Source organism: Melanaphis sacchari, unplaced genomic scaffold (genome assembly GCF_002803265.2).
Source record: "Melanaphis sacchari strain LSU unplaced genomic scaffold, SCAv2.0 Contig404_pilon_pilon, whole genome shotgun sequence".
NCBI classification, from domain to species: Eukaryota; Metazoa; Arthropoda; class Insecta; order Hemiptera; family Aphididae; genus Melanaphis; species Melanaphis sacchari.
This window is the reverse complement of record NW_020271258.1, coordinates 1-19,818: the sequence shown is the minus strand read 5'-3', so window position 1 is coordinate 19,818 and position 19,818 is coordinate 1. Positions and strand designations below refer to the sequence as shown.

The window sequence follows — 19,818 nt, the reverse complement described above, 5'->3', positions numbered from 1 at the left end:
TGAATAAAACAAAAAGTAATAATTAAACCATTCTAAGTTTTATTACAATGACAAATACAACTAATAAAGAAAAAAAGATATACATGTTTAAAATTAATAGATTTATTATTATTTAAAACTGGCCAATACTTAAAATAATATGATTATTTATAGAAAAAATTTAATATTACATAAATGCTATTTATTTATAATATATTTTTATCAGGAAAAAAAAATGTTCTTCCATATTTTAGATTACAACTTAAACTCTAAGTCTTAAAACAAACGTTAACTATTTTAATTGCATAAATATTTAAGAAATTTCTAAGGTATTATGTAGATCAGATTTATAACATAGATTTAATAAAATTGTTTAAATTTAATATAAATTATATTTAACTTCAAAAAAAATATATTTTTTTTTACCTATGCTTAAGACTATTAAGCAAATATAATACTTTGACTAAAATAAAGACGTAATAGTATTATATGTTTGTATCTACATATGTAATTTTACTGGTTGGTTATTTTAAGTCTTAACAATAAACATTCACTTCATCATCGTAATTATTATCATATAAATAAATCGTCGGATCCTAAACGGCTCCCGTCTATTGTTTGTTTATTTTCAAACGGCTCCCGTCGAAAAAAAATGTACAAACACGAATAATTGTATAATTGTAAACTCTACAATAATTATTAGACATATGAGTACCTGTTTAATTGAAAAAAAAAAACAAGAGCTCGTTGAAAAAATCATTTATGAGTTTTCATCAAATAAAATAGCACGCATAGACTATATAAAAAGATTGTGCCTAACAAATTTACCCGATATATGATTTTTTTTTAGTATTTTTATTTATACAAATATTTTTTCCATTATTTATATTTTTTTAAATTTAAAATTTCATATTATACTATAAACTTTTTTTATATAATTTTAATAATTTACTTAGTGTACACCAAGACATTTTTAACCACACCTCTTTTGAGACAGTTCTAAGTCTAAGTTGTATAAAGTGAGAAGAAATGTATGTTGTTAAAAACTAGATTCATTTAAGAGTTCACCTGATCGTTAGACTTTTTGGACAAGAGCCGTTTGGAAAATGACTTTTTTGTAAAACGGTAGCCGAATGGGCTACGACCAAATAAATTTCTGCAAATAATAGCCTAAAATATAAAATAGATAGACATTGAATTGTTTTTAAGATTCTTTCTGCTTTTTTTTTATCCATTTTAAATTTCATTGACTCAAGATTACTTATACTACAGCATATAGTTCAGTTTTAAGAAAAACTTCTTTGACTTTAAGTACACACATCCCAGCGGTATTCAGTTTATAAAATAATAACGTTAAGCGATTATAAGAAAATCAAACACAATTTTTGGACAGAAACACTTTTATTATTAATTAAAATAATCATGAAATATCTCACCGAGGTCCATAATATGACTGTCATACAGACACGCATACACACACACACGCACTCCTGTACAAATATACTAAACTATCAGTGGACATTTTTTTTAGCACCCTATAAATCTATGCTGTTTTTGGTTAATTAGCTAATATTTTATTATAATCCCATATAATAGTAACTTAATTTATATTAATTTTATAGTGACCTCCATGGGGTAAACCATACACCAGTAGTCCTCAAGTATTAACCAGTTACCCGAAGAACATTAATATTCTGTGATTTGGCCTTAGCCCTTAGATATGCCCTAAAATTTTTAGAAATATAAATCGTTCATACATATTATAGTATGGAGGGTGCTTTTTAATTTTTATAAAACACCCAAGATTTCCGTGAACAAAAAAAAAATTGTTGGTATCCACTGTCATATGCAATGATAAAAAATAATTTAGACATCATTTCAGACAAATTGAATTCGGTATAGGTTTTAAATTTGTTTTCAAAATCAATTTATCGCATTAAAATATCATTGGTTGTACTTTTTTTTGTAGTTCTTTAGTAAACAAATAACATATAATTTAATCACATGCAAAACTATGTGTCAGATAGCTGTGCGTGTCAACTTGAGCGCACATATATGTTATATACATTTCATAATTTGCACGATGCCGAGTACGTCTTCCGCAAATACTATTTTCACAGACGACACTCGCATTTGTCTCGATAGACAGTAAACGTCATTCGTTTGAAAATTACCATTTCTAACCCATTATAACGTCGACCTTATCCGACTTCTGCGTGACAATATATATATATTAAAAGATATCTCTTATACCTATGGATATCGATCAAAACATTTTTTTTTATATAATAGATATTATATAATATAAGCAGTAAGCACTAAATCATTGTCAGTACACTGATGTGATTTCGATATCGTATACAAATACAAAGTAAGCGTCATTTGGATATTTCATAATATCATCCATCTCCTGTTCCGATATGTTTTAGCAATCGTATTTTGTTTTATCGACGTTTTAACAACTAAAGTCGAACAAAAAATATATACTTTAATTATAAATAATTAACAACACAATTTTTATCATTCATTTAACCGCTTCAGTTTTCGACTGAAAACAAAAACCTTATTTTATTTGCGATATTTGATTGTATAGATTCTCGGTAAACAAAAATTAAAAATTTATAATAATAAATAAAAAAAAAAACTTTTATTTTTAAAATTGATTGGTTTTAATTTTTTTTTTTTTTTAAATAAACAACCTAATACATACCTTCTGAATTTCAGCTAATCACAGGAATATGTCATACTTCAAGACATTCTATGAATATTATTACATTTACTACCTATCATCACCCAATGGAGTTCTACATAATAAATTAAGTGAACTCAATAATACACAATACACCATATGCATAACACACGTATTATAAATTATAATTGAGTGTTTACGGAGGTTGAATAAAGCCATGTAGCAAGTATCTGCAATATTAATATGAGTAAGACATCGCATTTAGCTAAAATATCGTTTACATGATACATTAATATCATTAATTATGATATTTGTTTGATATTTATAGTTCAAATTCATTACAAAATATGTTTTAATGAGACAAATCAATAATCGATTATTAGTATTTCATAATAAACCAACATTATTATTTTTACTATATTAAAAAATAAATTAATACTTTTAAATACTTATATTTAGGTATGTACAATAATTTTTTTTTTTTTTTATTTTGCTGTACCTACCTAAATAAAACAAAACCAATAGGAGTACCAATCGAATCTAATACGTGATAATCGGTTATATAGTTTTTGTTGTTTTCAAAATTTACAAGTAACAACAAATACACAATAATTTCTATATACCTAAATAATATAATATTTAAGTACAAATATAAATATATAATGCAGGATCCAGCAAAAAATCTCTCATATTTCAAAATGTCATAGTTAAAAAAAAAGCTATAGATTATTTTTTATTTTATTTATTTATTTTTTTTTTTTAATAATAAATACTATGCCATCTTACAATCTAAACAAAATAATTATTTGGTTTTAAACATCATGTCTTTTAAATGGTGTTTTTCATTGTTATCACATTAACGAAGCCTTTCTCAAAAGTTATTCATAGCTGTTCGAGTCATTTCTGATGGAACAACAGCCATTTCCTAGGTTATTGCCTTTTTAAGTATTTGCAGAAATATGGGGCGATGATTGAACATTTGTGCTTTTAAAAATCCTCAAAGAAAATAACCACAAGTTGATAAATAGGGTAACTTTGAGAGCCAGGTGATGTTTTCTTACAAACAGCGAAGATGTCCAGAAAATAACTTTCTCAAAACTTCTAGTGAATGTCGCAGTCTGAGTTGTGGTTCCGCCTTGTCAAAACGTCTCTGTAAGCACTCAAAGAGGTAATCAACCAGAAAGTGCCTGTCATTCTACCAAAAAATGACACGAACAGCTACAGACAACTTCCGATAAAGGTTTCGTCAATGTTTCAACAATAGAGAACGCCATTTACAAGACATAATATTCAAAACCAAATAATTATTTTATTTGATTAAGATGGCATAGTATTTTTTATTAAAAAATAAAAAGATTTTGCTATATCTTTGTTCATTTATTTGTAACTAATTTTGGAAATACAAGTGATTTTTCCAGAGCTGTATACACTACGAAACTCGGTTAACTAAAAAATTTGCTTGCCGAACCCTCCTCTCTCTCACCGACGCAAGGAGTTGCTACCATTGCATATTAAAATTTAAATAAAAAAATTTATGAAAGAAAATTATTGAATTGATGAAGATTACTATGGAGTATAAACTTTGTAATCATGACAAATTCAATTTTTTTATATATTAAATAGTATAATACTGTACTATAGTATAGTATTATTACTATATTATGGAAATTTTATGTATGATTTTATTTATAGGGATATAGTAATAAGTAAATAAAAATGATAATTTATTAAGTCAAATTAAAAATTAAAAATAAATATTAGCAATTTTTTTTTTTTTTTACTTGAGGTAATTGATAAATAGAACATAATTTATTATGGACAAAACTATATGAAGCAAAACCATTCTATATCTGATCATTTTCATCGTAATAGATATATTATGTACTCGTAATGTATTTATATTTTATAAAATATACTAAATACATTTAAAATACATAATATTAATATTATAAAATAAACGCCGTCATCAATTTAAAAAAATAAATAATATTTGCGTATAGTTATACTAATTACTAATTAAATATTATCTAATGTTTAACAAAAAAATAAACTATTTTTACTTATTAAATATCAGATGACCAGAAAACTTGAATAATAGTTCAAAGATTAATTTCGAATCACTGCTTGAGCCAGAATGCATCATCAGTAGTCAATTATACTCACAATAATTACACACTATCATTATAATAATTATAGGTTATTGATATTAGTACCAATATTAAGATCATTGACACGTTATATTAAGAATGTACGAGTACAATATGTCACTGCTATACCTGCATTGTATACATTTGTATAATATAATTATTTATATTTTTATTACTCGTTTATAAACGGATTACATTCGAGTTGTTAATAAACACTATAGTTATCATACATTATGATAATAAACTATAAAAGACTTTTTTTAAATATTTTCCAATAATAGTGTTCAAGTAAATTACATATTTTCGTAATTCATCTTAAAATTAAACGTAATAAAGTAACAAAAAAAAAATAATAATAATAATAATAAATAAATAAAACAGTGTAAATTACGGAAAAGACTGATTTATTTAGTAATGTCAATACATAATATTGATTAGATAAAAGTATTGTTTAGACTATGGCATTTTTGGGTTTGTAATAGATGAATTACATGTTGAATTAACAATTCTGAAACAAAATAAAAAATGAATAGTGTAAAATGTGTGATTAGACATAACATAAAGTGTAGGTATAATGTATTAGATTAAAATTTTATATTTTTCTAGTTTATAATATCATACAAATTATTTGAATAAAAAATCAGTTCTCAAATATAATAATGTGAAAATTAGATGTAGAAACAATAATATACTTTTACTGTATAAATTATAAAAAATCTTATATTCTCATATTTTATCATTTTCACTGATTTAAATTACTATATTAACAATATTCTGTGATTTTAAATTAATTTTAATGAATTTTAGGATGCAGACACTCAACAAATGTTCAAGTCTTACCAAACAATTTTGTAATTAATATATAGTAATTTATAAACCATTCAAAAGTTGAATGAACATTATAAAGAGATCAGGTATACTCACCATCAATTGGCTGGTGGCTGGGGCGGCCTTGGAGACGATCTTGATGGCCTTAGCAGATTGGACTTGTCCAACGACAACGATGTTCATGGATACTTTTTCAGCGCCCATTTTTGGTTTTGGTTGGTTTTCGTGGATTGAAATAGAGTAAAAACTAAAAAAAAAAAAAAAAAAAAAAAAAAAAAAAAAAATAGATAAATAATAATAATAATAATAATATAAAACGGTTAAGTTTTCAACGTTGTGTGATGATATTACGATTAAACGAATAAATTATATTATATTATAAATTATTATTATTGTTTTGTAAGTAGGTACTCACCAAAGAATAGATTTGCACAAAAAAAGTGTTATGCCGGAATCGAGAAGCCGGACATCTATTTATACCTCTGATTAGCGTCGGGCGGCATGGCGTGATCGAACAACAGTGTACGTCCGTTGGTCATCGACAAAGTGGTGCCACGTCTTCAAATGACGTTATATTATTGTTACTATGTTTATGCCGTTGTTGATATTAATATTTTAATACTTGAATACATTTGAATAATGATACGCTCACGCCATATAATATTATTTTAACTCTATATATAATCATAATATTAAATGAACTTTCAATAACTGAATATTACGATTCGTTTAGGAAGTTGATAAATAATAATTTATTACAAGTATATTTAGGTCATATCCCATAGCAAATAATGATTTTTCGGCACAATTGACGATAATATTATAAATGGTGGTTGAATATTTCATTACAGTATTTATTGGAAATTTTAAACGAAATAGTAAATGCACGTTGTGTTATATAGATTTAATAAAGAATAACGAAAATGACCATCGCAAAAGTCAGTGTTTATGTTAGGTACCTGGTACATAATAAATTGTGCTTAAAAGCATTACATTAATATGTAATAATATGTATATGATATATTTTTACCGGGTAAAAATTAAATAATAATCTTAAAACGTAGCTTTAGCAACCCCGTTTTGACGTGACAATACATGTTTAAGACAAAAGCGAAGATAGGTGAAGGGGTTAAATTTAATTTAATAAAAAAAAAAAAAAAAACTTATCGACTATATTTTTGTTCACATCAAATTTATCGTAATTTTAAAAATAGATACCTAATATAATAACATATATTATGTATAAAAATAATGTATTAAGCATAATATTATGATTTACATTATTTTAAATCAATACGTCACATACAAGACTAAAATATGTAAATGAATAACTTAAAATGTTTTTTTATTATTATTAAATCCACGTATCTACATTAAACCTAACAAAATGAATAGATTAAAAAAAAAAAAATTATAAATCAATACTTTATTTAAAAAATTGTCTTAACATGAGTGTTCACCAATTTAAAATTATTTTTTAATTTAGACATAGCAGAGAATAAACTATTTTTTTTTTAGATAATTATTTGTATATTTTAAAAGTACAAAGTAAATTATTAATATTATTATTTAAAAATTATATTTTACATTCAAATTATTGTTTTAAGTACACTATATTAATCGGGGACTCAATATGCAGTGATATAAAAATGAGCTAAGAATAAATAGGTTTTAAAATTGAGTAAATAATCATGTTAATCACATATACTACCAAAAGTAGACTAGTTAAAGTTATCAACGTTAAGGACGTTTATTTATAAGCAAATAATCAACAAACAAGATGCTGAATTCAAAAATATGAATTTAATATGGAAAAAAAATATAAACTAAATGGTTTTTAAAAAAATGTTGAACCTATGATTCTATGTATAGATCATACATAATAATTATGCAACTTGCAATTTTTTCAAACTATATTTTTATTTTATTCATTTTTTTTTTTTTTTTTGAATCATTATTTCTATAATTCTAGTATTTTACCTCTCCAATAATATAATACTTAATATATTCATTAGTTATTAAAATGTTATGATGTGCATTGAGTAAAATTTTATTTAAATATTTCAAATTTTAAATCTCAAGTAAATATATTATAAAACTTTTATACATAGAATATTACATTAAATTAATTTATTGTATTTTATCATTTTACCGAGTACCTATACTCTGAAGCCAATATTATTTAAATGTAAATTAAAATATTAATTTTATTTAATAAAAAAAATCTAATTTTCACTATGTATTTAAATTTTATGAATATTTTAATATTATCATTCACTAGTATATTACCTATTTAGCGTAATTTCCCTATACCTAACACAAAAAAGTGCGAATCCAAATAATTATTCTCGGCCCACAAGCACAATCACCCTATGTTTCTATTTTCTATCTATAATAGGGTAAAATAAACAAGACTGATGTTTAAACCCTTTCCTCTCATTGCATATATTTTTATAAAATTTTATGAAATAGTTTGTTTCATAAAAAGCTTAAAAAGGCTTGGCATGGCGCGTTGGCTGCTTCCAGTTGCGGAATGCAACTGAGAGTAAGTAACGGTTAGTAGCTGCTAACTCCCGGATGGGTGACCACTCGGGATCATAGTGGTTAAAAACCTTGCCACACATACACGTGTTTACTATCAACCGTAACAATCGTAAAAATACAACCTACCGTACCAACCTTACCTCCTACCACAGTTCATAACCCCTACAAACAGCTAATGGCTCTAGTTGCCGGGCTTAAGTTCAATAAAAAAAAAATAAAAAAAAGCTTAGAAGTATAATATTATTATTCATATGTACACACAAATTTAGTTATTTTATAATAATATAAATATAAAATAGTCCATATTATGTTTGTTTAAATTCACAATCTTGAATATTTCACTATTTAAATATCCAATTCGTGAAAATATTGATTTTACTAAGTGGATACTACATACATATGTATACTGATTTAATATTATTCAACTTACTACAACCTACTAATAAACTTTACTTTAAACTATATAAGTAATAGCTATAATATATTTTATACACAATGAGTGTAATTTTCGATCTCAAACTACCATCAATTAGGTCCATACGTCAATACTATATTCCATAGCTGATTATAAAATAATATAAATTAAGTACTAACAAAAAAACTGACTTTTATTATTTTATCCTTTTAGTACACAATTTTTCAATAATGTATATTAAATGTGTATAAATGTTATTGCAATCCATATTTAGATATGATACTATAGAATTTTAATTAAAATTAATTTTCATGTACTAATGGCTTCTTTTTAGGACATTTTTTAATTCCTCCTACCAACAGGTACCCACTGGTTCCCTGTAATAAATATGAATATTTTTTTATTGTCAAGCTATAATATAACTACTTATTATAAGAATATAATAATATACAATAAATCATCGTATTTTAAATGTGTTATTTTTCGCAATACGTGTGATTTAAACATTTTTAATTTATCAGTTTTGTTCAAATTATGCGAGTACAATTCATATAATCACGCGCTTTATTTTACCACAATAATAATATTAATAGATATCACGCCACAATGCCCCACCTTCATCGTCCAACTCGAATGTTTGTATAAAAAGACGTCCAGCTCCTCGATTCCGGCATAACACATTTTTTGTGCAAATCTATTCTTTGGTGAGTACCTACTTACAAAACAATAATAATTTATAATATAATTTAATTTATTCGTTTAATCGTAATATCATCACACAACGTTGAAAACTTAACCGTTTTATATTATTATTTATTTATTTTTTTTTTTTGTTGTTTTTAGTTTTTACTCTATTTTAATCCACGAAAACCAACCAAAACCAAAAATGGGCGCTGAAAAAGTATCCATGAACATCGTTGTCGTTGGACAAGTCCAATCTGCTAAGGCCATCAAGACCGTCTCCAAGGCCGCCCCAGCCACCAGCCAATTGATGGTGAGTATTTGTAACTAAGCATACTCATTATAAAACGTATAATACAGTATTAAATACATACTTGGTAGTTAGATAAATATTAATTATAAAGTTACTTTTATTTGATTCATTCTAATTTATTTTCAATGTATACGATTGTTAGGTTTTTTCTGTATGGCATTATTTTACAATCAAGTTTATATCATAAATTGTTCAAATTCAAACAAATTGTAAATTCAATAACTAATATTTATTTTATTCTCCAGTAGATATATCTGTATAGTTAAATACAATATTTAAATTTATTATTATTAATTGTTATACCCTCTAATAACATCTGATTATTTATTTTTTATCCCAACTAAATATAAACAAAGCAATAATTAATTAAATTATTATGAAACGAGACAAAAAATTATAAAATTTTATTTTTTTTACTCTCAGTTCAACGTAAAAAAAAAATATTTGATGAATCGACAATAAAAAATTACTAAAATAATCAATTATTTTCAATTAAGATATTGTAAGAAACTGTAAAAAAATTTGAAACACTCTCAAAAATTCGTTTAAGAATAATATTTTATAATAATAATAAAATATATGTAGTTAAAGTCTTGAAATAAAATCTCTAATTAATTTTAACTTCGAAGTTTGTATTGTAAGTTGAACATTTATACTTATTACAATACCTTTACTTATTTATTTTTTATTTTTCAGAACTGTTAATTCGCCATGTAATTCATACGTCACAAACTCAAAAATGCTATAGTCCAAATATTACAATAATATGTAATTATACCAAAATGTATGTAAATGAATAATATGTACATCACAAAATAAATCAGTTTTCTCCACTATTTGACTATTATTTTATTTTTTGTGCCTATCAAGACATTTGAAAATAATTTTCTTTTCATAAAATAAAATAATACACTATAGTTTATATGTATTGTTACATATTTTAAATTATATATGAAGTACATAATATGACTATATATATAAATATACCTATATATTAACTTTAAAAATATAAAATAATTTTTAATCAAAATAGCATACTATTATCAAATTGTATATCTGAATCATAATATTGATTATGGATGTAAACTTTTATTTTGAGTTTATAAAAGGTAAATAAAATTATAAATAATATTTATATAATTATAAATTACATCATACATCGTATCAAAATCTATAACTACGTAAAACATTTTTATTTACAAAAAAAAAAATAATAATATTTTACAATTACAACACAGCAATAATAATCTAATAAATAGGTGATACGTTTATTATAAAACAATATTGGAAATTTTTAAAATGCATATATTTGATTATTTTAATCAAATTTTAATTTACAATACCAATAGGTAAAATGTATTTTGTTAAGTAAGAAAAAAAATTATATAATATTATTCATTATTGTTACAAATCAATTAAAAATATACCTACATATTCATAAAAGTTTAAAGCAATTATAACACCTCCTCAAAAGAGTTTATAACTGTGCTTTAGGAGAAAGAATCTAATTAGAATAAATAAATTAATTAGTTATATTACAATATTTTAGCTTTTAATCATATTATTAATTTATAATAACAGTTAACGTAAAAATTATTTCAATAAAATCGTCGTAAGAGAAATTATTATTGAAAAAACATAAATAATATATTTTTGAACATTTTTAAACTAGGTATTGATATTATGAGTATTTATTGTATTTTTAATGCGAAATTGAATGAACTAATATTTAAGGCTTTGTTGCTTAAATACTATATTAATTTTAAGGACGATGGCATTAGTGTTAACATAATAGTAAGTATTGTAATTATAAAATGGAATATCAATAAATATTTTCATATTCTATAACAATAAACAATTATTTTTTCCATAAAATAATTGAAAATTGAATATCATTAATCTATTGTGTAAATCAACCGTAGTAAATAAAATCGGTTTATTGAAAATAGATTTGAGTAGCGAATTTAAAATGATTTTGAGGTTCCGAAAGTGTGTAGATATGTTCTCCCCGTTGAGGAATACTATAGAAAAAATAGATTGAATTCGTACAATGTAAATTAGTTTTAATAATATTATTAATTTAAAATATATGAAAAAGATTTATAAATTTAATACAATTCATTTTTACTTTTTGTATAATGTTTACTACAGGTAGTTATTGTTTCTTTTACAATCATTACATTATTTTAAATGTTTAATTCACATTATAGGCTGTTTTTATTATTACAATAATAATGTTATCATTCTACAATAAATAAAAAACAGTATTATATTTTATTATTCTAACAACCACAACATTCTTAAATATTAATAGTAGATTTGTTATAAATTAATATTTTTTATCGTAGTAGGTACGTTTTAAATTAACTTAATATTTGTTTTTTGGAATCATAGAAATAAAAATAATTTGAATAAAATTATATGTATAAAATACCTGAGTCACTTTATTAACTAATAAATAATCTAAGAGGTAATCAAATTATTTAAATAATATTTATTATAGCTGATTTCTTTATTTTTATTAGTACTGTTGTGAATATTCTAAGTTTATAATAGCTCGAGATAAGCTATTATTTTTTTCTAGTGAACGTTGATAAATTTAACAATATCAATTTTATCTTGATTTATAATTCAAATATTTTTCGATTGTTTTAAACTTAAATTGTCATCAATATAATTTTTCTATAAATAGAAAGTAATAAAAACCAATAAATATCTACTTAAAAAACTCATTATTGATTGATATTTTAGAACGACTAATGACTATAATAATTACAAGAAACAAAGGTTTATCTAAAAATTTGAAATTTATTTCTATTAGGAAGTATCTACACTCTATAATTACATATATCAAAATATTAATTTTGTATTTTTCATATTTTTAAGTGCATGTTTCTGCATATTTTTTAATTCTTAGTGTATTGAATTGAACTCTCTGGCAATAATGTCAATAGTGACGATTAAAATTCAATAAATTAATATGTGTTAATTTAATAAAGTATAGTAGAATAGACAATTTAGGATTATCTGTGTTTTCAAAATTTTTATAGACGATAGTATACCTATTTAGTTAAATTAATTTCGGTCAAAATGCAATTGTGCAATACGTCAAACCTATGATTACGAAAAAAAAAAAAAAATTAAAAACGTAAAAATTAATTTAATTGTTTTAATCAAAACGTTTGATACGGGTAGGCTGTAGGCGCAATCGTTTCAAAGGCCAAAATTTAAGTCAATACTAACTCCTTGAATAATGTACCCTATAAATATTTAACGACATACAATTTATGTATAGTATATGGTCGTAAATTATATACACGCACACCGATCGATTACTGTAATATAAATATATAAACATTGTCCAATTCAAGTATAGAAAATTACTATGCAATATAATATTTTATACGAAAATACACATATTGATATAATTGTATAGATATAGTATCTATATATACGGCACACCGTGGACAACACATTTAGGTACGCCCCCACATCACTTTAACGTTATACCTGTGTAAAGGCCTTTGGAAATATTGTTGCCGAACGATAGCACTGACTCAAAAAAGAACATCATTATCGTCAATCCATTTTACGGGTGCACGAAATTGTGTACCTATTACACAGAATTGTGTTGGCGTTTGACTGAGTCTAATTTATTTATAACACCCTGCTGCTTTAGCAATTGTTGCAGTGATCTTTGGTGCATGTAATCGTGTTGAGACCACGTATACTCCGGTGAACACAATATTATTAGCGTCGACTCGTTTGAGTTTTTTTCGGGCGTAAAATGAAAATCGATAAGCGCGCTGACGATGTCAACGACGACGTCTGTTACGGGTACATGCGTTTGACACACACATTGGCAGTATGCTGTGGATTACCCATCACTCGCAGGCGAACCGACGGTGTCGGCGAACACTACGATGGAGACTCGGACGAAGTACGAGGTATAAAATATTATGCTCAGTCACAGCAGTAGTTATCGTAAAATTATTTTTGGTATTTTTATAATATTTAACAATGTAAAATTTCTGCACGACCGATATTGACGAATGTGATCGCGATTTACGCCTTTGCAGTTCCCGAATAGTAGACAAAATTATTAGAGATGGACAATGAGTGAAATGAGGATCGTTACACTAGAGACTTTGGCTACTTGTCTTTAGAGAATCGTGATATTAATTACTAAGATACCTGATACCTTATATTATATACGAAGTACCGAGTATTGGAAATTATTTGCGATTCTATAGATTAGAATGTTTTAATCGTTAGACTGCAAAATTTTGAAAGTTTTTTTTTTATTTTTATAATAGTTATAAATTATAAAAATATAATAAAACATTAATTAATTATTATAAATGTATAATCAAATACAATGTTATTTACCTAATTTATCATAAACAATTAAAATTGCAAAATAGATCATCATTGAAGCAAAAATTGAATTGGAGAAGTATATACCATAAACAATTTTTGAAGAACACAGTGTGTCGTGTTTAATTAAATATTGAAAACCACCTAGTTAAATAGTATAGACACTCGATAGTTAAATTAATTTCACCATATACTTAAAATATGTAAAATAATATTTATACTTATAAGAAAATCTGGTTTATAATAATTTAAATAAATAACATTGAAACCTATAATCACAAGTAAGTAATAATAAAAAGATAAATTATATTTTATTTTATTATTTCAACAAATATGTAATTATTTTAATATAATAATAATAACCAACGGTTTTTTAATTTTTTTAAATAATTAGTACGCTCACCCAAATTCAAAGGTGTAAGCTAAAATAAAAGATATTATCATAAATAAGAAATAAAAAATATTTTTGAGGTGAGGCCTGCAGTTCCTCATAGTGTAGCCCGAGTAACTCTAAATGAACTGGGACGCACTAGAGCTAAATCAAAAATATGACTTTTTTTTTCGTGGAACGCACTTGAAACATTAAAAAAGGGTCATTTCGGGACGCACTCGGAAAACTCCCACTGAGAGTTGAGACCGTATTATGTTCTAATCTGGTATGTATATCTACGTGTGCAAAAAATACGGCTCGATTTGGTTAGATTATGTGTAAATTGTTACAATAGATTTGAAACCACAAGAAAGTTGGTGAATGATAAGTATAATTGTTATAGTGCTCTACAATTCACATTAATTTAATTAATGCCTTCTATACCTCATATAACTCGTTAAGTACAGTGATTGATCAATTCACCGAGTACGGAAGTTGTGTGGGACATACAGATATCAAAACTGTTCATTAAAATAATATAATAAAGATAAAAACTATATCTAAACTAAATATAAATACTACACATATTCATATTAATAAAAACTTTTAATCTTAGTAAAAAAAAAAAAAAAAAAAAAATGAGTATTTAGAAGTATCTACCGTTGAATAGGTATATTTTACAAGACACTCGATACATAGTGTAAAAGTGTACCACAATAAAAAGTTATTGATGTTTCTCGCGGCTGTATCGGAATTCTAGATACACGATACAATATTGTTCTTAAGAAATGTATGTAAAATATTCGAATAAAAAATACTGCCCAACTCTTGTAATTTTATCGATATCCACAGTTTTCTATTTTTTAATAATTTCAATATGTATTTCGGAAGAATCAATTTAACCACTTAGGCGCCAGTTAGCTGCACTCGCCACGTACGCTAATATATAATACAAGAGTACCAATGTCTCAGTATTCTATTATCCTTACAAATTTTTACTTCCCCTGTTAAATATATCTTAGGTTAAAGAAACCGAGATAAAATATATACTAAAATATTGTTACCCCCCTAAAACGACATTTTTATTGGGAAGGGGGTGAATATTGCATGTTATATTGGTCAATCGAAAAATTTTCAATAGATCTGTATAACTAGAAAACATTATGATATTTTTAATTTGTGTCAAATATTATTTTATTAAAATTTTCTACAAAATACAACAGATATTTTTTGACATTTCTTCACGTACAAACTATATAAATATGGCTATACAATATATTATATACATGTAATGAAAGAAAAAATAACTGTTCAAACGTCACAGGATCGCCATTTTCAAAAAGTGAAAAAAAAATTAATGCTAGTTGAAAAAAAAATGGTTAAAAACTTATAGCCGACCCAAACCCAACGCATATTTGTCAGTGTAAAAAAAAATAAAATATTTAATCTTCGTCTAAACGACGACAGGTGCGCTCGAATTACGACCCACGTCAGTACCATTTTAGATGAATTGCATCCCGGACTTAATTTGTGTGATTTTTTTCACATGCCGGAATGTCAGTAGTTTTAGATAATTTATATAATTTTTTTAGTATTTAATTATTTAAGTAAAACGTTTAATTAACTACATATTTTCAAGTAAATTATTAGTTACGGTTCATAATATTATTATTTGTATTGCAATGAATTTAATTTCATATTAATTTACTACATAAAGTTAACACTTGAATTTACAATTACTTTTTGCACATAAAAGCTTTCTTAGTAAAAAAACCAGGATACAACTTCTCGAAATTATTAAATGTAGCATAACAGTCATAAATAATTTATGAACTTTACATTAAATTAAGAAACCCCAAATTCAATTTAAAAAAGTGCAGTACACACTTTGACAGGGATCAGAACGAAAACAATAAACTATTTAACAGCAGGGGTTGTATAATTTATTTAAAGCACACGCAACGAGTGATAGTAAATAAGGTACGCGAACTTCGTGAATTTTGTAAATTATACATCGCGTTTATCACGATGACACAATATAAACCATACAAAAACGTGAACTGCTTATCGGAATTCGTTATAGACACTTGTTGACACTTTTTGGAGCCCTATAGAATTTTATGTTTTCCTCTTGAAATATTTTCTTGATATGCTCCGCGTGTTCGTATAGCTACCAACGGTATTACCATATCGTTACGGCTGGACATATCGTTACAAAAAACTGTCCAACGTCGACGTCGATTAGAAAACAAAGTGACCATAGTAAAAACTATAAATAATTTATTGTCTCCTCGGTTTTTCGAGCCCACAGGACACAAGTACGCGTTCGACTGGCGCGTCGTGCACGTGTGGCTGGCGTACGCGACCCTGGACGCGTTTATCATATACTACAACTACCTGGAAGCTTCCGGTTACGTCGGCGCGTCGTTCCGGAAGTGTTTCGAGGAGTCGTACTGCTTCGCGGTCATCGAGCTGGCCAACCGGAACCTGGGCCCGTTCTCGACGTTGGCGTGCGCCATGTTCTACGGGCGCCGGCACAAGGCGGCCGCGCTCGCCGGCACGGAGCGCGTGCTGGCGTTCATCCGGGAAACGGACCGGGACGCGGCCGCGCTGCTGTCGCCGGCCGCCAAGTACTACTCGGCCGCGATGATCGTCGCGTACTCGGCGCTCATATGGATGTACACGGCGGCCGTACCGGTGACCGTCATATTTTTGTACAGCGCCAACGCGCTGAGCCAGATAGCCGTCTACAGCCTGGCCACGTTCCAGTACTACGTGCTGGGCCACGGTTACGCGCGCATCGGCCAGCTGCTCGAGTCGGACGCGGCGGGCCGGGACGCGCGCCGGTCGCTGGCCGCGCGCGTGGCCCGCCTGGCCCGGGTGTCCGACGAGTTTGGCCGGCAGGCGGGCCACCTGAATCGGGCGTACTCGGCGGCCCTGTTGCTCAAGTGGCCGTACACCGTCGTCCGCATCACCATGGTCGTTTTCCGCATCATCGAGCTGTGGGCCGCCGCGCAGAGCAGCCTCCCGTTCGCCCGCGTGGCCGCCGTACTCGTCGTCGAGCACGTGGGCGAGATATTCCTGTTCCTGGTCCAACTGTCGTATTTCTGTTACGCGGGCGCCCGTCTGTCCAGTCAGGCACGTGCGTTTTTGTTCGTAGACCTTATACTCGGTGTTCGCGCAAGTTGGTATGATAATCGGACACCCCCCCCCCCCTGGTCGAGAAGTCAAGCGCCGCCGTTCAGCTGGAACGTGCAGTGTCCGGCAATATTGCGACGTTGCGCGCTCTGCTATTTTAGCTGGCCGTATACGTTGCAGGTCTTCACATTATATTAGTATGTCGTTATTGCTGCTGTTGTCAACTCCTGCCAGTTGGGAAAAAAAAGTACGTGTTTTTGCTTGAATGCACTATTTTATTGGTATTTTACCATTTTTTTGTCTATTGATGCGATTATTATCGACTCACCGACTTTTTCCACCAGTTCCGGTAAGTCAGGAGAAATCAAATCTGCAGCTCGGGATACTTGCCAGCTCTGGTCAAAGGATACAGATTTCCTATTCCTTTTTGAGGTATACCTCTAATTTTATTATTATTATCAAGGACATTATTATTATTATTATTATTTACATAATTGAGTTGTTTCTTTTCGTTAAAATAAAAGATGGCATACATTTTATAGTTTATAATATATTGTTCGTTTTCGTTTTCTTTTATTATTTTATTATTTATGTTCCCACCCCTCCCATCAGAGCACGAGTCATCGTCGTCCACGAGCCAATCGAGGTAAGTCCGGCGTTGGCGAAACACTCAGTATAAGGTCTATGGTTTTATTAAACGCCCGACGATAACGATAACGTCATGATATTTTACTCAAAATTTAGTTATTATTTTTCGTTATGATTATTACTTAACGATTTTGGAAGTTTACAGCGGAGGGAAACACTGTCAGCCGGATTGACCGTTGTTTTACGCAAGTCTTGAGGAGATCGACAATTTTTTTTTTTTACAACAATAACGTTTTAAATATAATATGCGTATACGTGGTAAACAGTCAATTGATCACACACATTTGGCCGTCGCATAGTGTAATAAAGTAGCGAAATAATGATCAGCATATTTTGTAGGTAATAAGTAATATTTTAGACAATTATAAATAATAAGACTTATGTTGTAACAATTATTGAAAATGTCATACATTTATATATATTTCACACCACGCTTTAATTATCATTTTTAATATTATGGTACTGTGTTGCTCTTTAAACCACGGATAAGAGAAGTTGTTATATATATATATATATTATGTATATGCGACCAATTTGATATATGACTAAATTTACCAAATTTTTCAAGACTTACGACTATGTTTTTCGTCTATTTTACTAACAGCCGTATACTTGAATTAAAACACTCGTTCGATTTATATTTAAAAAAATACAAAATCAAATTACTATATAAAAATTAAACCAATTTATGCAAAAAAAAAGTAAAACAAAAAACTCATAGAAGATTAATAAAAAAACACATTAATTGATTTAATAGCAGTAATGTGAAGTTGTCAACTTGTAATGCTTAAGATGATTTCTGTTGTAATAATGTTCAAAAATGTATTGTACTAGTTAGTATAATATAATAATACTAATTACATAATTGAATTATCGCCTGCAGGCTAACAGGACTGCAGCGAGCTTACAAAAATTTAAACTTCAACATAGATCTCACATGGACTTGGATCTTAAAAAAAACGGTAAAATGTTTAAATTATTGTTATTAAAATTAAAATAGAGAATAGTAATAATAATTTTATATTGTGACTTTAGATTAACATTTTTTGGATACAATTAAATGCTAGGAAAATAAATTCAACAATTGGAGGATTTTTTATTGTTAATATGGACCTAATGAAAGCTGTAAGCTTATGAAAATAACTCGAATTGAACGTTTATATATAAACATAAATTCCTTTTATAAATGGTTATGTTATAATAATAATACATTTTATTTTATAGATATGCGGTGTCATTGCAACATATTTCCTAGTACTAATTCAATTCAAAAGTCAAAAAGGAAAATCCAAACCTTTGTATCACATTTGGAATTAGATCTTAATGAAAACTTTTAAAACACAAAAACAATGTCAAAATCAAAATTAAAATAAAAAAAAAAAGCAATATCGGTACCTATTTGAAACTGAAATGTAAATTGAAAAATGAGTACCGGTATTTAAAATTGAAATCAAAATCAGAAAAAAAGAAACCAAAAATCAAAATAGGAAAAAATGATTTTAGTTTCAAATATTGTTCCTTGTTATTCTATGTATTACAATAATTAAATATATCTACAAATTATTATATATTATTATGGATCAAATGTGTAAGACGAATATGGTAATATATATTTTTATTAGAAAAAATCAACATTTTCTAATATATATATATATATTAGAATTTTCGAAATATGTATAAATAATATAT

At 27.1% G+C, this 19,818-nt stretch overlaps 1 protein-coding gene and 2 pseudogenes across 1 annotated transcript; 2 read left to right on the top strand and 1 right to left on the bottom strand.

The window, feature by feature from the left end:
- Positions 1 to 5,198: 5,198 nt before the first annotated feature.
- On the bottom strand, positions 5,199 to 6,275 carry LOC112597278 (annotated as a pseudogene).
- A 291-nt stretch (positions 6,276 to 6,566) lies between these two features.
- Positions 6,567 to 10,422, top strand: LOC112597277 (annotated as a pseudogene).
- A 2,961-nt stretch (positions 10,423 to 13,383) lies between these two features.
- Positions 13,384 to 19,446, top strand: LOC112597275. Its single transcript, XM_025343246.1, has 5 exons — positions 13,384 to 13,543; positions 16,514 to 17,531; positions 19,013 to 19,091; positions 19,165 to 19,254; positions 19,354 to 19,446. The coding sequence occupies exons 1-5, from the start codon at positions 13,384 to 13,386 to the stop codon at positions 19,444 to 19,446; spliced, it is 1,440 nt and encodes a 479-aa protein (XP_025199031.1).
- Positions 19,447 to 19,818: the final 372 nt, after the last annotated feature.